Source organism: Puma concolor, chromosome B3 (assembly GCF_028749965.1).
Source record: "Puma concolor isolate L17-30 chromosome B3, mPumCon1.1.hap2, whole genome shotgun sequence".
Lineage (NCBI taxonomy): Eukaryota > Metazoa > Chordata > Mammalia > Carnivora > Felidae > Puma > Puma concolor.
Genome location: NC_141672.1, coordinates 125,457,086 through 125,484,933, shown reverse-complemented (window position 1 = coordinate 125,484,933; position 27,848 = coordinate 125,457,086). Strand labels below are relative to the sequence as shown.

Sequence of the window (27,848 nt, the reverse complement as noted above, 5' to 3'; positions counted from 1 at the left end):
TAAATTGCCTAAAGTAACATTGCTATCAAGCATCAAAACTAGAATTTTGAATTCAATGAGTCTGAGTCCAAGGCATGGTTTCCATTACTAACTATAGTGGTATGTGTGTTATTTCATATATTTTTTCAGTGTGCATGTAAACATATTTACATAAAATATCCACCTAGCATTAATTTTACATAATATTTTGCTATTTGCTCCCATGATCAGAGTTGACTTTCTATGTGTAGGGGGTAACTAAAAATAGCCAATATGCCAGATGCCATATTTTTGGGGTAGTATGTTATGAACTCCTTCATATGTTACTTCACTTGAATGTGTAAAAATGAACCATTAGTGCAATTTTGTAGATCAAAAACCTACAAACCTATATTGATAATTTCACATGATGCAGCACAAAACTTCTTTATATCAGCCAGATTATATTTATATATAATATCAGTCTATTATTCTTTATATAAATAGATAACAATTTACTAAGTCTGTCTTTCATGAGGCAGATTACATAGTTTCCAAGATTTTATTACGATAGATGTCTCCACTGAGATGTATCTTCACACTTGTTTGTATAGTGTATGTATATGATTGGGAACAGAGCACTAGTTTAGGAGAATGGGGAGGGGATTTTAGCCATGTAGACGCCATTAGCCCACCTTCAGCCTCGGTTTTTTGATGTGGAGAATTGAGAAAATAGAAAAGCTATGTAAAATACTATGCAAATACAGCTTCAGGATTCTTTCCTTAGCTTTCTCATCTTAGCATTGTCTTTTCCGTGTTATACATATGAAGCAATTTTGGAGTTACCAATGAGTGCCTTAAATCTGTAGACAGAGTGTTACTAGGAAAAAAGAAAATCATTGTATGTACTTGTTCATTAATGTTGTATGAGAGTGATATTTTCCCCACTCCAGTTATCACTGATTATTGGTAAAAATCTCAATGTATCCAAGTAAAGGCTTTGTTTTATTCAGGGATGGAAGCTCATTTTTTGTTTTATGAGAAATGAGTAGCCAACTTTTTCAATTTAATTACTTATCCATTCTTTATTAGAGAGTTTACTTACATTATTATTGTTTTGACATAATTTTCATAATTTGAAAAAATACTTGTAGAAAGCAGAAAAAGAGGGGGGAACCCCACCAAATTTGAATAATGAATGTAATATCTTTTTCTTTTCTTTTAGACAGATTGAATTATCTAGCGTATTTGCATTGACTGTGGTTTTGCATTGATTTAACTTTTTCAAATTAGCATTTCTGACCTGTCCTATTGGAAGACTTGAAGGTGATTGTAAATCAGGATTGTTTGGCCCATGGTGCCTACAAACATTTGTTGGGGAACCGAGAATTATTTCCTCAACATTTTACATGTTTTAAAAAAGAGAGACCTTGCCATTAAACTCAGGGTGGTGGTGGAGTTCTCCTGAAAAGGCGCTAGCGCCTTGGCTATTTGGAGTGCAGTAGAAATCAGGCCCCAGTGATTCCGCTTGGCGGGGGCGCTGGCACCCCTGCACTGCGGCAGGACCTCAGCACTGCGGCAAACAGTTGCGGTTGCGCAGCCAAAGTCGGAGGGGTGGCTAGCTGCGCATGCGCAGGTGGAACTGGTGTGATTAGCCCTGCCGCAGTGACTGGAACACAGAGTGGAGTGGTCGCCGGAGATGCCTGAAGGTCTGTTCTGAGGAGCGGCTAGCAGCGCGATGGAGCGGGCCAGGTCAGCTGTGTGGATGTCTTCCCTTAGAGACAGCCTAGGAAATACTCATTTTGGTTTGTTCAATGTTCCAAGTTTGCCGAACTTGGAGTATTGTTGTATATACTCGGAATCCGGGTCCTAAAGTTCTTTGTTCTGGGGAACTGACTGAGGGTTTGAGGCTTGGTTGTACCTCCTCGGAAAGTGTTCTGTCCATGTCGTGTTGTGTCTTGGCTGGTATATATCACTCTAGTGTGTCCCATCAGATCCTTTCTAGAGTGGCCTTTTGTCCTTGAGATCTGAGGCCATGACTGTGGTTTGGGAGGGTACATTGTGATGGCCGTGGTGTGAAAGGCAGGGGAAGATATGATGGGATAGGATCAGTGGGGAGTCCACAGTACCAAGGAGGGGACGATAAGGTAGGACATACGGTAAAAGTGACAGTGGTATGGGGGGGCGGGGTACCAGGGTAGCTACAATGGCGGTGGTAAGGAGGGGTATTTGGGGTGAGGTGTCCACAGTGGTGGTTTTAGTAATGGTGGCCGCCATGGTGGTGGTGGGAGGGAGCTTAAGGTGGGCTGTTCATGGTGTCGGTGGTAGCGAAGGGGTCGCCATGGTGGCCATGCTGTTGGTTTGGCGGTGAGCGAGGTGGCCACTGTTTTAGTGATAATGGAGGGGATGGCAGGGTGACCAGCAAGGTGATTTTGGTGGCCATGGTGGGCGGGGGCAGCAAGTGACCGTCATGGTGGTGGTAGGGAGGGACTGTGGTGGGGAGGGACGGCGGGGGTGGCTGCCATGAGGGTGATACAAAGAGGGTGGCACATTGAAAAGGGTGACCCACCAGGGTTTATTATCTGTGGGGGCGGTGGAGCAGCCATGCTATTGTTGATGGGAGGGGGGAGATTGGATGGTAGTGGGGGTGGTGATGGTGGTGTATGGGAGCTTTGGCCGAGTGGCCGCCACGGTTGTGGTAGAGTGAGCTTGGTAAGAAGGGGCATTGGGGTGGAGGCAGCGGACAGGGAATTTGGTGAAGGCCTGATGTAGTCGTGAGTGGTCCACAGCCCCCAGTTTGAGGAAAAGGGAGAACGTTCAGTTTTCTCTGACCTGAGGCAGTCTTAGGTGTTTGCCGCTGCCCACCGCTCACCTGAAGGGATGTTTGTCTGTCATAGTCCCTCGTTTCTGTGGTTTTGGTGTAAGATTAGGGATATGGCGTGCAGAGCTTGCTTTATGAATTTTGTGAGAGTCATGCAGGTTCTGGGCTGTAATACTGCAGAGGTGTCTCTTGTTTGCATTGATTTTCTGCATTCGGAGTAAGGTTTTCGAAAGTCGCTTGGGGGCTCTTAGGGGTCCAGTGCCGCGTCACAAGCATTGTGCGACTTGCCAAAGATGGCTGCCGCTGCAGATGTGCAAATCTGCGCAGGCGCAACAGGGTAGGGGGCAGCCACCCCCTCCCCAGTGCCGCAGTGGGGGAAGGGGTAGTTTATGTAGCCTCTGCCGCGCGGCAATTTCAGCGGCATCCTCAAAGCGTGGTGCTAAAGGGAGGAGGCGGGCAAGAGTGGATAGCCACCCCCTCCAAAGTGCTGCAGTAGGGAAGGGTGCAGGATTTGGGATGCGCAGGCGCAACAGAAAACAGCGTCTCTGCCCTGCAGTGGGGCGGGCACCAGAGGAGGGGGTTTGCGCAGCCTCCGCCTGGTGGGGATGGCTGCCACCCCCCTTCACCTGTCCGCTGTAATGGCTGCTCCTTCCCTGTTGTGCTGCAGTGGGTGGAGGGAAGGAGGACACAGAATTGTTGAGCCTGTACCTTGAGGCACACCCCCCCCCCCTTTTCCCCATAAGGTCACTTCCAAGGGGAGAGGACAATGAGGCAAAGGATTTGTATATTCTATGCCTGCGTGGACTGGCAGCCAAGCTGTGCCCCTGCCTTTCTATGGTGCTGTAGAAAGGAGAGATGGGGGCCTGGAGGGCAAGAAAGGCAAAGCCATCCTATGATCCACAGTGCTACTGGTAGAGGAGATTTTAAATCTGTGTTCTGACTTTTTAGAAAGGCCCACCTTTTCATTTTCATAGATTCCCTAGGTTGTATTGTGAACAATCTAATTGTTGTTAATATTCAGAGGGGATTCAGTAACCCCTTAAACAACTCTCCTTCCTATAACATTTGATTTCCATTTTCCAGATTTGGTCACTCTACACCTGCATCACCTTTAAGAATGTGTTTTATTTCTTAATCTTTGGATATTACTTTCGTGATGTCGCTTTTATGGACAATTTCCTTAAACTGGGCATCAGGGCTTCTCCAGGGTTCTTAGGAGCTGAGAATTGTACATTTCGTGTGCTCAAGAACAGAGGAGAGCATCAGAAGAGTAGAATGCTACGGGGGTGTGAGTATTGAATTAGGGAATTGTTGCCCCCGTTTTATTTTTAAAGTGATACTTTTGATCGATCAGTTTTGAAGTTGGAGTTACTATGAAAACTTGGTGAGAAAGTACAATTAACAAAGTAACTATTCTAGTATTCCGTATTCCACCTTTTGTGGGAGGTATTTTCAAGGACATTGTTTTTCTTCACAAGATTTTGATGGGCTTGCCTTTCTTTCTTTCTTTCTTTCTTTCTTTCTTTCTTTCTTTCTTTCTTTCTTTCTTTCTTTCTCTCTCTCTCTCTCTGTCTCTCTCTTCCTTTTCTTTCTTTCTTTTTTTCCCCTCATCTATTGCAAACAATATGTCTGGTTGTGCTGAGTTGGAATGTAATTAAGGAAAACGTAAACCCAGAAGCCTTGGAAAGCTTGTTGTGGAATCTTTCTGAGTAGTTTTAAAAATAGCAGAAGTCTGGAATTTTGTTGCTCATTTTTCCTACTTGTATACACATACTGCATCAAATAACTATATTTTGATTTAACTTCTGATCATTTTGGCTATTTGCAAAATGAGTGTGTATTATACTGGTCAGCCATTTTGTAGTTTTTCACTCAGGCTTAGGATCTCAATATGGCGGATCCCTTTGGAAAGACCTCTGAGGTTTCAAGGTCTCTGCTGAGCCTGTTGAATATTTGGCTTAGTATGTGGGCTTTTTGAAAATCATTTTGAAAATGATCAGTCAGTGTGAACCCTTTCTGTGGTTTAAAGTGAGGAAACAGGGGCGCCTGGGTGGCGCAGTCGGTTAAGCAGCCGACTTCAGCCAGGTCACGATCTCGCGGTCCGTGAGTTGGAGCCCCGCATCAGGCTCTGGGCGGATGGCTCAGAGCCTGGAGCCTGTTTCTGATTCTGTGTCTCCCTCTCTCTCTGCCCCTCCCCCGTTCATGCTCTGTCTCTCTCTGTCCCAAAAAAAATAAATAAACGTTAAAAAAAAATTTTTTTTTTTAAATAAATAAATAAAGTGAGGAAACAGTCCAGGGATTGTTGTATTGCTATCTAGGGCAAAGTACTGTCTGGTTTGGGTTTATTTAGAGATTATTTTGTATTAACTTGGTTTGCCTACTGCATATGTCCAGTGCTTCTTTGCTGAAATACTTTCTGTATATGTGGTGATGCTACATCTTTATTTCTCCCCTTTACTCTAAATGTGCTCAGATTTGTTTTTGAAAAATTCTGCCTTTAAGATGTCAAGGCCTCAAAATTAATCTCTTAATTTTTTTAATTGGAGTTTAGTTGACACAGAATGCTCTATTAGTTCCAGATGTACAACATAGTGGTTCAACAACTCTATGTGTTGTGCTGTGTTCACAAATGTAGTTATCATCTTTCACCATATAGTGCTGTTAATGATATGGTATTTGACTTCCTCTGACTTGTTTCACTTAGCATTAACACCCTCTAGTTCCATTCATCTTGTCAAAAATGGAAAATTTTTACTTTTTATGGCTGAGTAATATTGTATGTGAATATATATGTTGCATCTTTATCCATTCGTCTATGGACAGATACTTATATGATTGCTTTCATATCTTGGCTATTAAAAATAGTGCTGCAGGCAACGCAGGGGTACCTGTGTCTGTGTCTTTTTGAATTAGTGCTTTTGTTTTCTTTGGGTAAATACTCACAAGTGGAATTACTGAATCATAGGCTATTTCTATTTTTTATTTTATGATGAACTTATATACTGTTTCCCACCGTGATTGCACCAGTTTACATTCTCCCCAAGAATGCAATCAGTAGGTTGTCTGTTTGTTTTGTTGATGTTGTCCTTTGCTGTGAAAAAGCTTTTTATTTGGGTGCAAGCCCTATAGTTTAATCTTGGTTTTGTTTCCCTTGCCAGAGGAGACCCATGTAGAAAAATGTTGCTGAAGCCAGTGTCCAAGAAATTACTGCTTATGTTTTCTCTAAGGAATTTTATGGTTTCAGGTCTGACATTTAGATCTTCAATCTGTTTTGAGTTTCTTACTTTTTGACACTGCACTCTTGTGCTCAGATAGATTTAGGAAGAATCCTTGAAGTAATCAGGGCATGAGTATTGTCTCAACCTGACAGGGACAATGAAGTTTTTGATCTTCAGTTTACATTTGGATTTTATTGCGGGTCCCCTTTATCCCCGCCTCTTTTGTGGCCCAGAGCCAGGAAGCTTGAGTAAGAGTTGTTGATGGTTAAGGTTGTCTCCTTCACTAACAAATGTTGGGTAAGGAAGTGATTTCTTTTGCCTCCTAGTTCCTGAATGCTGATGGCTTAGAATTTACTTTTTAATGATACCATGGGTTTTGTTTGAGAGGAACTGACTTTGTTTATGAGATCTGTAGACTGAGATGACCTCATATTTTCTTTTATTTTTCATTCTTGAGATCTTAGTAGTTGAATTTCAGTTAAGTTTTTTTTTTCTTTTTTTTGGTAGGATATAAGGCATATTAAATATTTGACAATGTTTAGGCTACTGGGAAAAACATTGTGTGATCTGATCACTTTTAAGTAAGTTGTATGCCTAACGTGGGACTTGAACTCACAACACCAAAATCAAGAGTCCCATACCTGCATGCTCAACCAACTGAGCCAGCTAAGCACCCCATCTTTTTTCCTTTAAATGCTTATTTTCTGAAAGCTGGTTTCTAGGTTGGAAATGCAGTAGGAAGATTATAAATGCAAACACATGTATGCATATTTAGAACAAACTTCTAATGTTATCAAAACACATCTGCTCATAGATGATTCTACATGTAGCTTTAAAAATGGGTTCAGAAAATTGAATAATTTGTATGCTGGTTCTTAAATGAACTCAGATCCTTTCATACTGAGCAACTGGTATGAAGGGGTAAAGGAGCTGAACATTTTCATTTTAAAGATTTTTTGGTAATGATGATGTATTCTTAATTATACTATTAGGTTAATCATAATTGTCCATGAACATAGACCTTTTTATTATATAATTTTAATATAATATTGTATTAAGTATATTTGTGAAGCCATGTTTCATCAGTAAATACTTAATTCCTTTTTGGGACTGAATGACATTCCATCGTATTGAATATACCATATCACACCATATTTTGTTTATCCATTTTTTGGTGGTTGTGCTTTGGGTGTTTCCACTTTTTGGCTCTTATGATTAATGCTGCTAGGAACAATCACACTCAAGTTAATGTTTTTTTTATTTCATTCCCTCTAGGAGTGGAGTTACTGTGTCAAATGTTAACTATATTGTTCACAATTTTAGGAAGTGCCAGAGGCTGCACCATTTCATGGTCCGACTAGCAATTTCTCCACCTCCTCCTTCACTCCTGAGGTGTGAAGTGGTGTGTTTATAGTTTGATTTGCATTTCCCTAATGACTATAGTGATACTAAGTATATTTTCTCATGCTAATGTAAATTTGTATGTCTTTGGAAAGCCGTCTGTTCTAATCTTTCACCCATTTTGAAGTGGAGTTTTGTTATTATCAAATTATATACTCTTATCATTTAAAACTCTGATGTACAGATGTGATGTTTAAATGATTTCTCTTGCTTGGTTAGAACATTAAAGTTTTTGAAGCAATAAAGCACCTTGGGCTTACTAGAAAGCTATTTGATTGGATTACTTTGGTTCTAACATGAATTTTAAAATAGCAAAACAGTTCAGAGAATTAGCTTTGGGGCTATTTCCTTTGAATTCTGGCTTTCAAATAAGTATGTTGCGTAACTTTTATAAAATGTTTTTCCTTCTATCATTTCTGATTTAACATTTTTAAATTGCAGTTTTAGGAGTGGTTCCTGTAGTTTCTAACATGGAATACCAGGTGCAAGATTTCATGCTTAGATCCATTGAGCAGCCATTTTGTGAGCTGTTCTGCAAATCATAGGATGGTGGTAGCTTATGGTATTAGTTTTACTTTTTTTTTGCTTAAGCATCCCTTTTATCTCTTATTGTGCAAATCCTAGGAAAACAGCATTTGCATAGGAAGTTGCTTAAGTAGAAATTCTATATTTTCAGCTTTATGCTTTATTCTATTCTATAGGATCTATCCTAAAAAGATATTTTCAGACTAGTTTTGAAATCAACATTGCTGTTTTCTCAGGGTTAATGCAGGTATGGGTAGTGAGTAGGTCAGTGTATATAAATGTATTTCAGTGAATGTAAAGTTTTAATCTGTACATGTAAAAGTAAGTGGAAATACTTTATTTTTGCTTAACTGATACCATCTTCACCCCACCACACCGTGCTGTTCTCTGACATTAAAGGGCTTCTAAAGGGGAAAGTGGCTTTAGGATAGATCCTGACTGTTGGAAGGTATTCTAATATTAAAATTTTGTCTTGTTTATTTTCCCCCATTTTTATTAAGACACAATTGATGTATATTACTACTGTACTTTTTTTTTTTTTTTTTTTTTTTTTTTTTTTTTTTTGAGAGACAGAGAATGGCGGAAGGGGCAGAAAGAGGAGCAGACGGGATCCCAAGTGCTTGGGATCTACTCTGACAGCAGAGAGCTTGATGTAGGGCTCAAACTCAGGAACCATGAGATCATGACATGGGAGGAAGTCAGATGGTTAACCAACTGAGACACCCAGGCACACTACTACTGTACCTTGTTTTAATTAGATTATAAGCACTTTAAAATCTCCATCATATTAAATACAGCTCTAAATAAGCCTTTAACTAAGTGGTTATTTTAAAGTTATTGAAGTCTATCAAATAAATTCCGCTTTCTGTTTCAGGGACCGCTTACACCTGAGACGGACCACGGAGCAGCACGTACCAGAGGTGGAAGTACAAGTCAAACGTAGAAGGACAGCCTCACTGAGCAACCAAGAGTGAGTACATTCTGGGTTGAGAACCAGTTTAGGTCATAATTATTTTTCAAATCAGAACAAAGTATAATGCAATGAGGGTGTATTGAAATGAATTTATTAATGAAAGAACTATAGGACTGTAATATAGAAAATATAGCAAAATGGTTAAATTATTCTTAAACATGTGGTACTAATTTCTGTTCAAAAATTTAGTAAAGTGCATTTCTTTTTATCCCATATGTGTATGTGGATTATATCTTCATTAAATTCTATATCTTTCAACTTTGATATTTAAATTATGCCTGTTTTATTTATGTTGTTACTAAACTACTTTTTCTATGTTTGCAAAATGTTCTATGCATTTGATGGAATGCTAATTTATATTTATACTTGGCAATATTCAGATTTTTATTTTTGCTTAGTGCATTTATCCAATTAAAAATTTGAAATGCATGGGGCACCTGGGTGGCTAAGTTTGTTAAGTGTCTGACTTCCGCCCAGGTCATGATCCCATGGTTTGTGAGTTTGAGCCTCACATCGGGCTCTGCACTGACAGTTCAGAGCCTGGAATCTGGTCCAGATTCCGTCTCCCTCTCTTTCTGCCTTTCCACCACTCACACTCTGTCTCTGTCTCAAAAGTAAATAAACAATTAAAAAAAAATTAAAAATTTTTGAAATGTACACATTTTTTTCCTTCTCCTTAGTTAGGATATCTACATGTAGATACACTTTTAAATTTAGATTTCCAGAAGGGGGATTTTAATATAAAATATATCAACATTTTTAATGATCCGATACATACTGAGTATTTATTGGAACTTGTATTTTGTTTCTAATCTTGACAGTATCAGTGGGTGGCATTTTTGGCCCTTTCCCAAAGCTGTTTAATTTTGTTATTTTCCACAATTACAAGTAATAAAAACATGAGTATAGTCTCTTTAAAACACCTAACATTGGGGCGCCTGGGTGGCGCAGTCGGTTAAGCGTCCGACTTCAGCCAGGTCACGATCTCGCGGTCCGTGAGTTCGAGCCCCGCGTCGGGCTCTGGGCTGATGGCTCAGAGCCTGGAGCCTGTTTCCGATTCTGTGTCTCCCTCTCTCTGCCCCTCCCCCGTTCATGCTCTGTCTCTCTCTGTCCCAAAAATAATAAATAAACGTTAAAAAAAAAAAAAAAACTTTAAAACACCTAACATTCAGGTAAAAAGTATTCACTTCAACTTACCATCAGTTGTTTCCCATTCCCTCCCTGGAGATAACCCACAGGTATGTAGATGTCTATACTTTGAGATCTTTTTCTGTTTATTCATGTGTATGCACACATGGTAGGGAGAGGAGGAAGGCATACTTGTGATTTGTTTGGCTACATATGTAAGATTTATTGTTCTGCAATCATATATCTTGGGGGGGGGTCTTTGTATGTCACTGCATATAAATCAACCTTATTGTACAAATTTTAGAGGAGGGGTGGTATGATAACATAATTACATTCATAATTAGCTTACTGATATTTAGGCTGTTTGCATTTCTTTTAAAAAAATTTTAATGTTTGTATATTTTTGAGAGAGAGAGACATAGCACACGTGGGGGAGGGGCAGAGAGAGAGGGAGACAGAATCCAAAGCAGGCTCCAGGCTCTGAGCTGTCAACACAGAGCTTGAAGTGGGGCTCCAACCCATGGACTTTGAGATCATGACCTGGGCACTCAAGGACTGAAGCACCCAGGCGCCCCTAGGCTGTTTTGCATTTCTTAGCTATTATAAACAAAGATAAGGACAGTCAATTTGAAAGTTAATATTCATTATTATTTACATTTTATTTCTCCCTCAAATATAAGGCTTTTTTTTTTAAAGCTGTTATAAAATGGCAGTAGCATTTTGTCTCCTATTTTTGTTATTTGCACATTTTACTTGTAGGAATATTGCAATATATTTTCACTTGTACATTTTAAATTACTGGTGAGGCTAATGATTTCCTCATTTTCCCTATTTTATTTATTCTACCTGACCTCATTCTTTTATTACATTTTTATTTGGGGAATTACTTTGAAAAGAAGTATTTTATGAATGAATATTTTATATAATTTTTCCTTTATAATAGACTTTTTGCCATGTTAATTTTCTCTTATAAAGTAATGTCTTTCGTAACTGCAAAACTCTTAAAAGTGACATTTTCTTTTTTTTAACTTTTAAAAGTTTATTTGAGAGAGATTGAGATAGTGCAAGTGGGGGAGGGGCAGAGAGAGAAAGAGAATCCCAAGCAGGCTCCATGCTGCCTGTTCAGAGCCCGATGAGGGGCTCAAACTCCCGAAACCATGACATCGTGACCTGAGCTGAAACCAAGAGTTGGACGCTTAACCAATTTAGCCACCCAGACACCCCAAAAAGTGACATTTTCCCCAGAGTCTCTAGAAGTATTTGAGGTTGTTTAGAGATTGGGGTGGAGGTATTGAGGGGGGGGGGTTTCTTGAGGGAGATCTTTTGTTAGTGTTAATGGTTCTATCATATTTGTTATATTTTGTTAGAGCCATTATGTTATACAGGATCAGTGTGCACCAGCATAACAGGTAATCTCTTCCTCATCTTCTTTAAGCATTCCTTAGGTGTCATTTTCTTGTCTGCCTCTTTGGAAACATGTTACTTTCAAAGAAGAAGTAACTTCATTTCCTGACTTCTTCTGTATATATTATATATAAATACTAGAGGGTGCTAAAATGAAGGAGGGGAATTTTGAGTTAGGGAAATAGTGTAATTTCCCCAGTAACCTCTCTCTGTTTTGAGAGTGTGTGATTATGGGGATGGGTAAGCAGTATGGATATTCTCTAAGCCCTGGTACATATGCTCAGGATTCTCTCAGGATTGGGATATTTGATAGTTATAGTATGTTTATTTTAATCATAATCCATAAATATCCCACCTTTTGCCAAACTAAAAGCCAGTATTCCTGAGAAATTGTGTGTACACCAGTTCTAATGGCTAATGAAGGATTGCTATTCATGTTGCATCCAAGATACAAAATGAAATTGAATAAAAACTAAAACTTTGCAGACAGAACATCCATCCAACAGACCAACCATAACTATTAATAGAAGCTAAGTGATTTGTACTCCTGAAATTGATGGTTAGTCTTTCTTCTAATCTATCAAGTAATCAGTTTTGGATTTGGGGGCGGGTGAATGTCTTTCCTGTTTATTGATGTACTGTAAATTTGAGAGAATTTGGAGATTGGGGCCGGAGAGCCTTCTGGAGAGACCATTTTCGGTACCCTTTCAGATGTTTTTCTTATTTATTTATTTATTTATTTATTTATTTATTTATTTATTTATGTTTTAATGTTTTATTTATTCTTGAGAGAAAGAGAGACAGAGCATGAATGAGGGAGGGGCACAGCGAGAGAAGGAGACACAGAATCCGAAGCAGACTCCAGGCTCTGAGCTGTCAGCACAGAGCCTGACGTGGAGCTTGAACTCATGAACCATGAGATCATGACCTGAGCCGAAGTTGGACGCTCAACTGACTGAGCCACCCAGGCACCCTTCAGATGTTTTTCTAAATTTACATTCTGCATTTCACAAAGTAAATGTTATGTGTACTGCATCTTATTTTCTCAGTTTTACCTTAATCTTCAGTTGGGTTTCAGGTTAAACCCAAAAGAGACACTCCAATAGGAGTTTAAAGAATCCAAAAAAAATTTTTTTTGGTTGAAACATGTTTTAAAACCTTATTGGGTCAGGGGCTTAGTTGCCATTTGGTAATGAAAGGATTGGAAATGAGAACACCCAAATAAAGATTTAATTATTCATTGATTAGAATGGGACAGTTTAAAAGCATGGGCAATGTAATTCAGATTCTCTGGAGTTAATGTAGACTTGACACATTAAAGGTACAGTTCTCCATAAGATGACCCTCAATTGAGATACCAGCTGCAAGCCTCAAAGTTTCTAGGCCACCTGAACTTTTCAACAGGTAGATATAATTCAAAGTTTCCATTATTTTCTCAGGTTCTGTAATTTGTTAGAATGATTCACAGAACTCAAGAAAGCACTATACTTACTATTAAGTTTACAATATGGGATACAAATCAGGATAAGCCAAATGGAGAGACTTCTAGGGCAAGATCTGTAATGTCCATGTCCTTAGGATGTAATAGACACTCAGCACATCAGTGTATAGGTCATCAACCAGGAAGCTCACCAGAACTTTGTGTGCCTTCTATAGTTTTTATTAGAGTTCTAGTACTTGAAATGATTGAATAATTGGCCATTATGATTGAAGTCCATCTCACTCCATGCCATCCCTTCCCAGGAGATCAAGCTCAAAAGCCCCACACTCTAATCACGTGGTTGGTCTTTGTGCCTTGGCCAGCCCTTATCCTGAATCATCTTGTTAACATTAATTCAGGTGTGATCCAAGGGGCCCACCACGAATAATGAAGACACACTCCTATCACTTGGTAAACTCAGGTATTTAGAGGTTACTTCTCAGAAACCATGGACAAAGGTTAACACAATGCTTTATTATACAACAGAATGTTTAAACTGTTATTTAAAAACTGGGGCACCTGGGTGGTCCAGTCAGTTGAAGCGTCCGACGTTGGCTTAGGTCATGATCTTGTAGTTCAGGAGTTCCAGCACTGCATCAGGCTCTCTGCTGACAGCTCAGAGCCTGGAACCTGCTTCACATTCTGTGTCTCCCTCTGTCTCTGCCCCTCTCCCACACACTCTCTGTCTCAAAAATAGAAAACATTAAATTTTTTTAAATGTTATTTAAAAACTATGGAAAATAGTGGAATACCTTTTGTGAAACCTGTTTCCAAATCTAACTGCTATGGAATAGTTATATATATACATACGTACATATACACACACATGTATATATATACATACACACACACACATCACACACACATACTTAACAAGGGAAGATTTGCTGGTGATTACTTTTTATGCTTGTTTTGTTAGCCAGTAACACTTTGTACATTTCTTCATCATTCTTAGAATCAGATTCACAGCCTGATTACTGATCCATTAGGGATAAGTTAAGGGCTTTTCTATGGAATTCCCTTCTGACTAATAGGTAGTCAGTTTACAGTTTGAGACTCTAAAAAGCCTGGGCCCTGGTAGTTCCTTGTTTCAGGTGGTTACTCAGGAGTAAGAGAATGGATGACAGTCTTAACATCTCCTGAAAATGGCTTAGCAAATGCCTCACTCCTCTTACTAGGGGTTAAAGGATTGTTTCCAGATAGGATTGGAAAGTGAGTAATGGATATGGTACTGATGGTGTCTCCAACTTTTTAAAAAAATGTTTGTTTATTTAATTTTGAGAGACAGAGTGAGTGGGGAAGGAGCAGAGAGAAAGGGAGACAAAGAATCCCAAGTAGGTTCTGTGCTGTCAGCACAGAGCCTGATGCAAGGCTCAAACTCCTGAACAAGGCGATCATTCATTACCTGAGCCAAGAGTATAACGGTCAACTGACTAAGCTACTCAGGCACTCAAATACAGGGCTTTTTAAACCAAAAGAACTTTTTTTTTAATTCCTTCAGTAGTATCCTACTTATCCAAAGTGGTAAGTATCCTGTTCCTTGCACATTGCTGTGTACACAGAGACTCCTGTTTCTTCTTAATAGTCTCTTTATAAGGTAATGGCATGCTCTGACCCTAATTGAGGATCTTTTTAAATGTAAGGTCGCCACATTTTCTTTGGTATTGTTATCCATATAAGGCAAATCTCTTTTATATTTATGTGTATTGTGCTCTTGTCATAGGTGTCAGCTCTACCCAAGGCGATCTCAGCAGCAGCAAGTACCTGTGTTGGATTTCCAGGCGGAATTGAGACAGGCATTCTTAGCAGAGACACCAAGAGGTGGTTAAAGCAGTATTGGAACATCCAGGTTAGCTGATTTCCAAGTGAAAAACCAGGTTAGAGCTGATACAGTCATGGTCAGTAATAAATAATGTGCTTGGAGGTCACTTTAGTTATTTGGGATATATTAAAATTTTTTCCTTAAAAATTTCATATTACAAGCAGAAAGTTAAAAAATGTAAAAGCAATAGGATCTTGACATTCTTACCTTGATATTTTACTTTCCCAGTTATACATGCTTGTTAAGTAGTTTTACTCATATCTAAATTCTATTGATTTTTCAAATTAATCTTATATGAACATACTTCATTATAAATGGCTGCTAAATACTTGTGAATCAGTGTTTTGTAATTACCTTTTGTGAGAAACTTCATCTTTTTTCCTGGTAGTTTCAATAAAGCTTCAGTGGACTGCTGAGCATAACCTATCAGATGGAATTATTTCCTCAGATATGCAAATGTGAAAATAAATTGAATCAGGAATATAACCTTAGGGTACATTTTTCTAAACTGTATTACAAAGTATTAGTCTCTTTTGCCCTGAAAATAATAAGAGTGCCTGATGACGCTACACTTTTACCTGCATTGGTTGTTTTAACTACATATCATTTGTGCCTACTGAATTATAAATATACATCACATTCTTAAATAAGCTAAATAATTTCCCATGCATATTTGCTAACTATTCCTTTTTTTGTTTTCTCTTTTTTTCACTTTTGTTTTCAACAGTGTAGTTGAATCAGCTGATAATGTATCAGTGTATTTGATTCAGCTGACAATGTAATAAAATATTATCCATGATTTTTTCACTGTGATGTAGATTTATTTACAGTCTGTCTTTCTATGTTTTATGTGACCTTAAAATTTTAAGATTTGAATGACTCCAGGGGTTTAATACACTTTTTAGAAACTAGGAGAGAAAGGGACCTTTTGGATGAATTTTCTTCTAGATTTTCTTTATTTCTATTTTTATGTATTACCCCACAACTCAAATTAATTAGACTTGTTTATAGCTACTATTTTGACTTTTAAAGCAAAAGAGAAAAAAATGTAAGTTTTCTGAGAAAAATTCTCCCCTGCTGAATCCTTTACTCAGCATTCTCCAGTAATAATAACCTGGAATTGATTGTAAGGCAGTGGAATTGATTCAGGCAGTGGAATCTGATCATTGTCCCCAGCTGTTCTCAGAGTAGGGCCATCTTTAAATGACTCTGAACAATTGATTTTTTTTTTTTTTTAACCAGGAATGTTTTGGCTTCTCAGTGCATTTCATATACTCTTGTAAGTTCCTAACTATAATTTTATTTATTTATTTATTTATTTATTTACTTACTTACTTACTTACTTACTTACTTACTTACTTACTTACCTACCTTACTTACATGAGGCTTGAACTTACCTCAAGATCAAGAGTCACATGCTCTATTGACTGAGCCAGCCAGGTACCCCTATTATTTAAATCCTACATTATAATCTATCTGCAAGTACAATTTTCTGATGTTATGTTTTATTCTAGTCCCAAGTGCTAGTTAAACAGCACTCATTTACTAGGATTATTCTACAGCAGGGATTGTTAAAGTATCTGACCCACTCACTGTCTGTTTTATAAAAAAAAAAAAATTATTGGCACACAACCAAGTAATCGTATTTATGTATGGTCGGTGGCTGTATTTGGAATTACAGCAACAGACTAGAATAGTTGTAACAGATTAAATGGTAGGCAAAGCCTAAAATTAATCCTCTTCCTTAAAGTTGATTGGCATCTTAGATAACCACATTCAAAGATGAAAATACCAGGTTGGGACAATGGATGAGTGGTGATACTATAGAATGTTGTAAAGAAAAAGGGGTTATAGGAAAGAGTGTATATAAATGAAGTAAACATTACAAGGTAGAGAATCAGATGAATTTCTGGGATGAGGGTCAAATCGAACAATTAGTCCAAGGAATAAATGTAGATGGGTAGGTTTTTAAAGATATTTTAACAATTGATATGCTTCCTTTTTTCCTATAAAAATCTAAAGCATCCAAGTGATAGCCAAGAAAAATGTGAAAGTAAACCAAAGATTTTTAAACCTACCATAAGGTTGAATTTTCTTTCATTTTGCCCATTTTCTTTTTTTAGTTGGAATCATGCTTTTAACAAACTTATTTTGTATTTATTCCACTTAAATGTATATCATTAATGTTTCCTCATTTTATTATTGCTCATAATTATGATTTGTTATGAATAAATGACAGTTCATTCATTATTTACTTTTCCCTTGTACTTGTTTTTTTTTCCTAGTTTTACTATGCTGTTATAAACATTAGTTCTATATTTTAAAGATATATTTGGTATGTTAAATTTATTAGGATAAGAGTCTAGGATAAGGACTGCAGGCTATAAATATTAGTATGACTCTTAAATGTTTTGTTCCATTGCTGACAGCATCATAAGCATTATTGATTGCCATTTAGAACAATTACTGCTAGTGCTAGTTTCTCAGTACCATCTGTGGTGCCTTTTTTTTCTTTGATAAATAAACAGTTCCAAAAAAGGAAAATTGTGTGTGCACGTGTGTGTGCGTGTGTGTTGTGTGTGTGGGATTTAAACTGGCCTTGCCTTCTGGATGAATATTGTCCATTTGTTTGTGTTACCTCCTTTTACTTGTTAAGCTTTTTTGTATATTTTTCTGTGAAGGGTGTGCTATATTACCAGATTTGAATGAGCACTAATGCATTACCATTATTATATGATTTCTGATTTGCTTTATGTGACTTGGCTACGATTGACCATCCTTCTTTTTTAATGTTTATTTATTTTTGAGAGACTGAGCACCAGTGGGGGAGGAACAGAGAGAGAGGGAGACACAGAATCCAAAGCAGGCTCCATGCTCTGAGCTGTCAGCACAGAGCCCGATGTGGGGCTCGAACCCACGAACTGTGAGATCATGACCTGAGCTGAAGTCTGACTCTTAGCAGACTGAGCCACCCAGGTGCCCCAACCATCTTATCTTTTCACTTTTTTTTTTTTTTTTTTTAAGTTTTGTCATTAGAAAAGTTCCCAAAAGTTTAAGAACTTCTGTGGAAAATCTTACAATGTTTGAGTCAGGGACTTGGGCCATTTATTTGCTTATGTGCCTTTTGATGTAAGGAGATTTATCATAACTGCCAATTCATCAGTGCATTATGATTTTGCTACTCTTTTCCTTTTCATGAGGCATTTTGCTGTCATTTGTTGTGAAGATATATTTGATCAATCTCCAAAGTAATATATCATTTTCCTGTTACAAGGGTTCATGATTATAGTGTACTAAATTTAGGGATAAGAGATAACTTTCTAATTTCAGGTCCTATTCATTAGGGGAAGTCTTTCTTTTCTTTTTTTTTTTTTTTATTTATATATGAAATTTATTGTCAAATTGGTTTCCATACAACACCCAGTGCTCATCCCAAAAGGTGCCCTCCTCAGTACCCATCACCCACCCTCTCCTCCCTCAGGGGAAGTCTTTCTTAACCACTCTAGTCAACCCCTTTTCTGAGTTGTAATATGTATGTATATCCCTTATTTTATACAAAATATTTTGTATCATATTACATGTCCCATATCCCCAGTTCTCTAGGTCTCCAGTTCTTTTTTTTTTTTTTTTTTTTTTAAGATATTTTGGGAAATCTATTTATTTTTTGTTTTAGTGTTTTTTTTTTTTTGAGAGTGAGCACGTACAGATGAGCTGGGGAGGGGCAGAGAGAGGAGGAGACAGAGGATCTAAAGCAGGCTCTGTGCTGACAGCAGAGAACCCGATTCAGGGCTCAAACTCACAAACTGTAAGACATGACCTGAGCCAAAGTAAGATGCCTGACCGAGTGGACCACCCATGTACCCCTCCAATTCCTTAGTCTGTAACTCATATGTTGAGGTGCATTTTTATACTTGATAACTAGTTAACAACGTTTAGTAGTTGTGGAAGGGGTTTAGAAACTCAGGGTAGATGAAGGACAGAAGCAGGACTGACTGGCTTTCCCTTTTTATTCTTCTGCTATACAATTGTTCAAATCTATTGGTTTCTTACAGCTAAACTATGAATTAGGTCTGATAGTTGTGTGTTCACTGAAATGTCAGGTGGGACAGAACATTTCAAACTGAGACTGATGGGAAAATCCGTATTCTCAAATCTTTTTGGCATCTGAAGGTAAAAAGTTTTGTTTTGAATTTTAAATTTTTACTGGAGAGGTGTCACCTTAAATGCACACTTGATGCTGGTTTCCATTGCATTAATCCTTGTAAGATACCTTTCTGTGATTACATTTTTTTCCCTTAAATGAAATCTTGAAATCTAGCCCTACCATCTTTTAATTTTCTAATAATCACTGTCTTGTGGCTAAGTATTTGGTAGCATATCTCCATTGTTGATGGTAAAAAGGGTATGCTCCAGTAATAGTGTCTTATTGAGTGGTTAGCTTTTTTGTTTTGTTTTGTTTTTTTTGCACTAACGGTGATATAAAAAGCAGTGTTACAAACTTTCCACGTTATTGAAAGATCCTGACATTTTGCATTTTAACCAGCTTTACTAATGTATAATGTATATACCATAAAAAATCACCGAAATTTTTGTAAATTTACTGACTTCAGCCATTGCCAGGAACTCTGAGAACTTTCCATTTTCAGAGTAAGGTCCCTTATGCTCATTTATATACATTCCCTGTTTCTACCCCCAACTTCAGGTTAACACTTATTTACTTTCTGTTGCTGTGAATTTTTTTGTTTCTATTTTTTTTTTCTGTTTCTGTAGATGATTTACTTTCTGTTACTATGGATTGCTGAAGATTTTAAATCTTAGTAGATATAAAAAATGAAAGTAGCTAATGACTAGAGGTAAAAAATATGTAAGTATTCTTGAATTTAGACTGCTTTATAGATAATCCTGTCAGAATTCAGAACATCTATATTATAGACCTTAAACTACTCCTGTGAGTTTGGGTTACAAACTACATTGATTTGGGGAGAGGAGGGCATGCCAGTCTGCTGATTTGAACAGATCTTTTGAGATCATTACATGTCAGTTTTATGCAAAACATTAAGTCATATACAATGTTGGATGCTGTAAAAGGGGGTATCCTTGATGTCATTGTATCTTTGAAGACCTACATTGGGTAGATGGGGAAAAGAGACAAGTTTATAGATATTATAGTCAGTTATGGTAATTGGAGAAGTATGGACAGTGTTAAGGACAGTATAGGCAGAAAGTCTTTAAGAAAAAAAATGCACAAAAAGTGCATGATAGTTTGCATTTGGAGAACAAAGGTTAGGAGATATTCTAATACCAGGAATTTATTTTTTAGAAAATCTGATACTCCAAAATTCTCATAATGTACTTAACTGCCATCAAATTTTTGTAAATATAGGGAAACCTCTTTTCCACATCTTACCTATTCTTACTGAACTCTTTCTTTCATACCATTCTGTTCTCTTTTGATCGAGTGTCATATAGTTCCACATGGAAAACTGTCTTCAAAACATTTCTTTTACCTTATTGTTTTGATGTTATGTTTCACAACCACTATTTTGATGATTTTATTTTCACATCCTAAAATACAGGATTCATAATTTACTGAATCGGTATACTTAGCTGTTTGCAAAATGTCTCCATTGAAGACAGAGGACAACAAGTTTACTGAAAATGTTTGTATTATTAAAAATAAAATTATGTCAGATTTTGTTTATGATACTAGGCTGCTTTTTTGCATAAAACCAAATTCCCATTCAAGAGTAATATAATTTGTGTGTTTGCTTTCTAAATAAGTATAATTAGTAGTTTGAGATTTGTTTTCTAGTTTTGATTTGGTTGCCATACTCAGAGGAGTTTCCTTAGTATGTTGGGAAAAATGATAACACTGTTATAATCATGTTCTTTTGATTGCTAAGAAAATTACCTATATATCCGTATAAGCAAGTAATCAGTTGTTTTATGCTCCACTTTAACATAGGACGTCATAAGCAGGTACATGATAATGCAGTTGGTTCTTGGTAAAAAAATTATTTAGAATTACTTTGAAGAGGTTTTGGCAGGGTCAAGGAGGGGGATTTTGAGGTTGAAAACCTTTAGGTGGCTTAGCTAAGAACAAAATTTTAACTAATTCAGATGGCTATGAAGCTTAGGGATATATCAAAATGTTGAAGTTGAGATGATGGGTTAACTTAGGATCAGAGAATGAAGTACCACCTAAAGTAAGGATGAAAAAAGAAAACACTATATTTTTTGGAATGGAAAATGAAAGTGATTTTTTAGACATTTAAAAATGTCTGCATAATATAAAAATTTAATAAACACTGTCAATTTTAAGTGTGTAAAATGTGGAAGTTAAGGTGAAGGAATAGTGAAATTTGGTGTTCATGTGGTGGGTATGGAACATGGGAGGTGTTTTTAAATATGTCTGTTATGGTGATTTTCATGCAAAATTGTCTGCCTGTTTTTAAACATGGTAGATTGCAGTGCAGCTAGATCATGCTTTCCTCTGCAGGCTCCATCTACTGTTTGAAGCTTCTGCCCCAAGCTTGCATTGTTTGTAGGAGAACCTGCGTCATACCTTTATCTGTAGCCTTCCCTTAGGTATTAAGAATCCTGAAACCTTTCTTCGGACATTGGATTTGGTGGAACAGCAACCATGGTAAGATGTATATTAAGGCAGAAGGGTGAAAAGCTACTGGAAGGGCCTAACATAATAGTTTACCAGAGTGTGGGGTGTCTTTGTGTTCTTGATGTTAGAGACAAGAAATCAACCTTTAGAGATGGCATCTCATTGTGTGGAATATCAACTGAAGAAGAGCTATATCCCTTTTCCTATTTTAGTGATAAAATGATTTGGAAAATATCTTTTTTTTTTTTTTTAAGTTTATATATTTGTTTTGAGAGAGAGAGAGAGAGAGCAAGAGGGCCATGCAGAGAGGGAGAGAGAAGCCCAAACAGGCTCTGTACCGTCAGTGCAGAGCCCTACACAGGACTTGAACCCACAAACTGAGATCATCACCTGAGCTGAAGTTGGCCCTAAGCCACCCAGGCACCCTAGTTTGGAAAACATCTTAAGAGGGATCTTATATGTGAGAAAATACAGAAGAGAGTTTTGGTCATGATTTACATGATTTACAATAATAACGGACCATCCTGAAGATGGAGGACCCTTACTTAGGTTACAGTAGACATGAAACGGAGGGGGGCACCTGGGTAGCTCAGTTGATTAAGCGACTGACTGTGGCTCAGTTCATGATCTCACAGTTTGTGAGTTCGAGCCCCATGTCAGGCTTTGTTCTGACAGCTCAGAACCTGGAGCCTGCTTTGGATTCTGTGTCTCCCCTCTCTCTAACCCTCCCCTGCTCATGCTCTGTGTCTCTCCATCTCTGAATAATAAATAAACATTTTTTTAAATAAAAAAATGAAAATGGAGGGATTTAGGACATTGGGCTTAGGTAAATACAAAATTAGTCTGTCAAGAGATACAGCATCCTAATCAGGTTTGTGGTTCTATTAAAGTTTAGATAATTGAGAGCATGTATTCTGTTAAAGTTTAGATAGTTGAGAACATGTATTCTCAACAGGAAGGATATCCCAAGGCAGCAAGAGTTGATTTTGAGAAGTGGAAAGAATATTTGATTTTACAATGGCTTGTGGTGTTCCAAAGGACCACAGGATATAAATACAGATACAATATTATCAACATTTTAAAATTTCAGTGGAGTGGGTGATTTAGGATAAAATTTGTAAAATTTCAGAGAGAGAAAGAGGGCATGTATGCCCACAAGTGAGGGAGAGGCAGAGAGAATCTTTTTTTTTTTAAGGTGTAAGAATTAGTGGCCTATTTTTTATTGTTTATTTATTGAGAGAAGAGGGGGAGGGACAGAGCGAGAGAAAGAGAGAATCCCAAGCAAGCTCTGCTTAATCAGTGCAGAGCCCAATGTGGGTCTAGGTGTCAAACTCACATACCGTGAGATCATAAGCTGAGCAGAAATCTGGAGTCGGACACTTAACCAACTGAGCCACCCAGGTGCTCAGAGAGAGAGAGAGAGAGAGAATTTTTTCTTTAAAGCTTTTATTTATTTTGAGAGAGAGTGAGAGAAAGTGGGGGATGGGAAGAGAGAGGGAGAGGGCGAGAATACCAAGCAGGCTCCTCACTGACAATGCTAGGCTTGAACTCACAAACCATGAGATCATGACACGAGCTGAAGTCAGATACTTAACTGACTGAGTCACCCAGCTGCCCCATGATAAAAATATTTTTAAAAAGTGCCTTAGTAGGGTAAATGAAACCAAAACAAGTTTGAGAAACATTGATCCAAGTTCTGAGTAGGAGGAGATACAGGGTTTGATATAACTAGGACAGAGGCCTTTGGGGAACTAAATAGTGGTTTGTATTTGCATTGGGTTGATGGGAGTTGGAAAGTTTTTTTGATGGAGGTAGCAATTTCCCACTGTTTGGATAGATGTCTAGGGGAAAAGAAATAGTCCACAGGGTCAAGTGTTCTGAAGGAGGGTAGAATTTGGGATTAGAATTGGGAAAGGAGAGGAATCAGAATACTAAAAGGAAACTAGATTTGTGAATCTGATGGGGAAGAAATAGGATGATGGGAAACTGCATAGTCATTCTGAGAAGTAGAGGGTTCCACAGAGTAGAGTTGACCTGGGTCTAAATTTGGTCCAGTATCTTGACTGTGAAGGTATTTTTGGAGACAACATGGGAGGGAAGATGTGTTAAGGAAACAAAGTTTGGATTGATATAGGAGTGGGGAAGAAATGGTGGGGAGGGTTATAAAGTAATTGCAGACAGCTTTTCTTACTCATTTCAGACTGTGGGAAAGAGCAGCAAGATGCTGCAACACATTGACTATAGAATGCGATGTATCCTGCAAGATGGCCGAATCTTCATTGGCACCTTTAAGGCTTTTGACAAGCATATGAACTTGATCCTCTGTGATTGTGATGAATTCAGAAAGATCAAGTAAGACCACTTTGGGTTTGGATAATGGGATATTGAGGGAGAGGATAATCGGAGTAAGGGATTATAGAGGGTAACTGAAGGAGGTAGGGTTAGTCTGTTTTCTAACCTCTTGGCCTAGAAGATCAGAGTCTCCCACTCTTTTTTTGTTAATGTTTATTTTTGAGAGAGAAAGAGAGACAGAGGATGAGCAGGGAAGGGGCAGAGAGAGAGACACAAAATCTGAAGCAGGGTCTAGGCTCTGAGCTGTCAACACAGAGCCCGACGCAGGGCTTGAACTCATGAACCACGAAATCATGACGTGAGCCAAAGTTGGATGCTTAACTGAGCACCCAGATGCCCCTACAGTCTCCCAGTCTTGAAGTCATTGTATTTACACTACTGTTTTAAGTTTGCAAACACAGTTATGAACTGAACTTGGAATAGAACTGTACTGTATGAGCAGAGTATCAAGTTATATTTATTTAAAAAGTTAATCTTATTAATAGGTTAAGTTCTGTAGTATTCCTTTGGACTGAAGGGATCTTATGAATAACAATTTACTCTTCATGGTTGAGGAGTTAGGATATGATTAGAATACTCTAGGCCAGATTTAACATTTGTTCAGCCAGCCTCTTTGCATGCACCTTGTTTTGTCAAAATCGTCATGTTCAGTGTTGACCTGGTGTCAATTCTTAACCCTCTTCTATTATATTTTTGATTTGCCCATTTAATTTCTTCAGGAATATCCTGTGTGCTTGTACCTTACCACATTAGGCTTCCCTCTTTGTACCTGTGACTAGGGAGCTTCCTTTCACAGAGCACTGTTGACCCTCTGCAATAAGATCACAAGAATTGGTGGATCTTAGTGGCATCCTACTTCCATTCAGTTGACTTTTCATTCAGAGTATTTGAGTTGGTATTTGTAATATCTCTGGACACTCAAGAGGGCTTTGTTTTTTATCATGGGGCAGAACTTACAAGGTATCACTCTTGACTCTTGGCTCCATTTAATTTATTGCCACAGTCTATGATATACTATTCAGAATTTTAATTTGCCCATTTCACTTAGGTTTTATTAAAAATGAAGAAAAAGGTAGGTGATGCTCACCTTCACCTGCCTGTTGTAGTCTGTTCCTCTCAGGCAAATTTGAATAGAATTCATAACATATGCTTTATCTTTCCCTTTTCATGTATTCTCAGTCTCCTTCCTGTGCAACAAGTAGGGTTATATCAGAAATTCTAAGATGGTGAATGTTTCAGTGTTATTTTTTTTTGTTTGTTTGTTTAAATAATCTAACTTTTTACTGAAAATAAAATAAACCCTTATGACATTGATAAATACTGAAGGCATTTGATGAGAACTTTAGCCATATTAATTTCTCTGTTTAACATCTTTCACTAAGTTATGGGGATAATTTCACATGGATAATGCTTTAAATTGTGCATTTTTCTCTGTGATAGTACTCACAGTTTTTGAATGATATTGTGTCAGTAGCTTTTAAGTATGTAGATTTTTGCTTCTGACCATTGTGACTTTGTACAGAGTTTTTTTTTTTTTTTTTTTTAATTTTTAAGATTTCCCATGGTTATATAAGTGATATAAAGGCCAGGAATACAACAGTGTCTCTAATTCAAAGCCTGTTTTTTCTTTATCATTTGGTATGACCTCATTGTTCCTGTTCCCATTTTAGTTGTCTGTCACCCAGATTTACTTAGTTGAAAATGATTTAAAAAACATACTTCCCATTTTGACATGAAAACACATTTTTGAAAGTTTTAGCCATATCATTTTCATCTGAGTTTCATGAAGAAGAAATTAGTTTTGCTGTAGTATAACATTGAGGGAACATTCTGGAAAATTTTAATAGGAAAAGGGCTTTAACATTTACCCTTATATGTCAGTGAGTCTAGTGTTTTGTTTTTGCCTTTGTTTTGTCATAACTTAGTAATAGCATGAATATATTGCCATCAATTATTGTCATGTGTATGTGTTATTAAGGTGAAATGTAAATATTTTAGTGAGTGATCCCTAACTTACCTTACTAAAATTTGTTTCTGCTCTATAGGCCAAAGAATGCAAAGCAGCCAGAACGTGAAGAGAAGCGGGTTTTGGGTCTGGTGTTGCTACGTGGGGAGAACTTGGTCTCCATGACAGTGGAAGGACCACCCCCGAAAGATGTAAGGAGTACATAGGGCAGGACAGAACATTAGTGTGGAAGGACATAACATTATTTGAGATGATGCTAAATCAAGGTACAATGAGGCACAATAAATAGTATACATTTGTTAAATAAAATGTGCCAAGCACTTAATGTCAGTTCTTTCTTGTCTGTACTTCAAGATTAAGGACTTTCTATAGAGTTATTCTGTGGGTTGGGTACTACCTAGATAAGGTTAGAAGTGTCTTATTTGTATTCACAGTTTGACAGATGTACATTTAATCTGCTGAATGCCTCCATGGTACACTTGTCTATTGCTGTGAATATAGAACTAATATAAGCTGGGTGGTAGGAAAAATGGTGGAAAGCAGTGATCTTTTAGGAATAAGACTATTGATAACTTTGGTAAATCATTTGATTTCAAACTAATTTTTCTTGTTTCAGACTGGCATTGCTCGGGTACCTCTTGCTGGAGCTGCAGGGGGTCCTGGGGTTGGCAGGGCAGCTGGCAGAGGAGTGCCAGCTGGTGTTCCAATTCCCCAGGCTCCTGCTGGATTAGCAGGCCCTGTCCGAGGGGTTGGGGGGCCATCCCAACAGGTGAGGAACTAGGAGGTTTTATATCATTGAGAGAAAGTGCCCAGAGGCAGAGTAGATTTAAAAGCCTGAGTGTACATCTTATACTATGTAAGCAGCATACGCTATAGAGAGTGATGAAAGACAGATATACATTAGGAGGGGAAAAGATTAAAGAAAGCCACCTTGGTAAGAGTTACTTACCAGTATTGGTAAGTAAAGAGAAATATGGCTGGGTAAACCAGAGTTGAGAAAATGTAAAAGGACTTACTAGATTAAAATAGGGCATGTTAGGTTTAAAGGAGGATGTGTTAGTGCCAAGATTTTTTTAATGAAAATAATGGAAGAAGTAAAAAAGAAATGCTATTATTTCATATTTAATAAGCTGTGGTATTCACCATTTATTTTGTATGTGAATAATGAGAGGATGTGCCTTACCTTTACTATATCTGACCATGCCTCCTCAGGTAATGACTCCACAGGGAAGAGGCACTGTAGCAGCTGCTGCAGTTGCTGCTACTGCCAGCATTGCTGGAGCCCCAACTCAGTACCCACCAGGACGGGGGACCCCACCCACTCCTGTGGGCCGAGCAACACCACCTCCAGGTAAGGAATCCTAAGGAAGTAAGAGAATTTGGTTCTCAGATATATATAGGTGTTTTGTGAAAACATTGTATCATCTTGAGGAAGTGATAACTAAAAATACCATAAGAAAATACTGAACAAAGAACCAGCCCTTTAAGTACCTCACTAGTTGCTTGGGGTATATTTCCTACTTTTAAACAATACTTTTTAATGAAAATCTGTGGACTCTTGTGTTGAGGATGGATTATGTGGTAATGGTCCAGGAGAAATTCTTCAACTCTCTGCTTAATATTTAGGCCCATTTCTTTAAATACGGTTTTGTGTTTTATTCTGTGTTATTTGCTGAGTTTATTTATGAGGACTTTATTTCTGCCATTTTTCTTTTCTAGGCATTATGGCTCCTCCACCTGGTATGAGACCACCCATGGGCCCACCAATTGGGCTTCCCCCTGCTCGAGGGACGCCAATAGGCATGCCCCCTCCAGGAATGAGACCCCCACCACCAGGAATTAGAGGTGAGTGGTTATACTTCTGCACAGTGGTGCCAGCCGGGCCCTTGAATATTTATATGATGTTTTTCTAATGGTCCCATGGAACTTTGCTTTTTTTTTTTTCCAGGTCCACCTCCCCCCGGAATGCGTCCACCAAGACCCTAGGATACTATTGATCCTTCTTAAGTCACTTTTTTCCCTGCAATGTCTCTTGTGAAACTGTGTAGAGTGTTTGTGAGCTTTTGTTCCCTCTTTGCTGCATTAATATTAGCTAATAAAATGCACAGAGCAATTAAACTGCAAGGTACTGCTGTATGTTGTACATTTTTTTTTGCCTGTTGACTTTGTTGAATTCAGAATGAA

General features: G+C 37.9%; 2 protein-coding genes across 4 annotated transcripts; both read left to right on the top strand.

Annotated features, from left to right (window-relative positions):
• The first annotated feature begins 1,553 nt into the window (after positions 1 to 1,553).
• Positions 1,554 to 21,364, top strand: SNURF (SNRPN upstream open reading frame). 3 transcript variants are annotated; one of them, XR_015252824.1, is made up of 5 exons: positions 1,554 to 1,710; positions 8,798 to 8,893; positions 14,632 to 14,757; positions 15,973 to 16,009; positions 21,230 to 21,319. XR_015252824.1 is itself a non-coding variant. In XM_086711352.1 (4 exons), the coding sequence occupies exons 1-3, from the start codon at positions 1,697 to 1,699 to the stop codon at positions 14,735 to 14,737; spliced, it is 216 nt and encodes a 71-aa protein (XP_086567478.1). In that variant the 5' UTR covers positions 1,554 to 1,696; the 3' UTR covers positions 14,738 to 14,785; positions 21,230 to 21,364. The 3 variants fall into 3 exon arrangements, 2 of the variants coding, with proteins under 2 accessions (XP_086567478.1, XP_025774391.1); XM_086711352.1 differs by lacking the exon at positions 15,973 to 16,009 and having other exon boundaries at positions 14,632 to 14,785; positions 21,230 to 21,364; XM_025918606.2 differs by lacking the exons at positions 15,973 to 16,009; positions 21,230 to 21,319 and adding an exon at positions 15,458 to 15,529 and having other exon boundaries at positions 14,632 to 14,785.
• Positions 21,238 to 27,788, top strand: SNRPN (small nuclear ribonucleoprotein polypeptide N). Its single transcript, XM_025918605.2, has 7 exons — positions 21,238 to 21,376; positions 23,547 to 23,698; positions 25,744 to 25,855; positions 26,281 to 26,433; positions 26,877 to 27,015; positions 27,384 to 27,509; positions 27,613 to 27,788. Exons 1-7 carry the CDS (start codon positions 21,374 to 21,376, stop codon positions 27,648 to 27,650), a joined length of 723 nt encoding a protein of 240 aa, XP_025774390.1. The 5' UTR covers positions 21,238 to 21,373; the 3' UTR covers positions 27,651 to 27,788.
• The last annotated feature ends 60 nt before the right edge of the window (positions 27,789 to 27,848 follow it).

Coding starts and splice junctions, on each gene's coding strand:
- SNURF (XM_086711352.1), top strand. Junction 8,894..14,631: donor GCCTCACTGAGCAACCAAGA/GTGAGTACATTC, acceptor CTCTTGTCATAG/GTGTCAGCTCTACCCAAGGC.
- SNRPN (XM_025918605.2), top strand. Junction 27,016..27,383: donor CCGAGCAACACCACCTCCAG/GTAAGGAATCCT, acceptor TTTCTTTTCTAG/GCATTATGGCTCCTCCACCT. Junction 27,510..27,612: donor CCCACCACCAGGAATTAGAG/GTGAGTGGTTAT, acceptor TTTTTTTTCCAG/GTCCACCTCCCCCCGGAATG.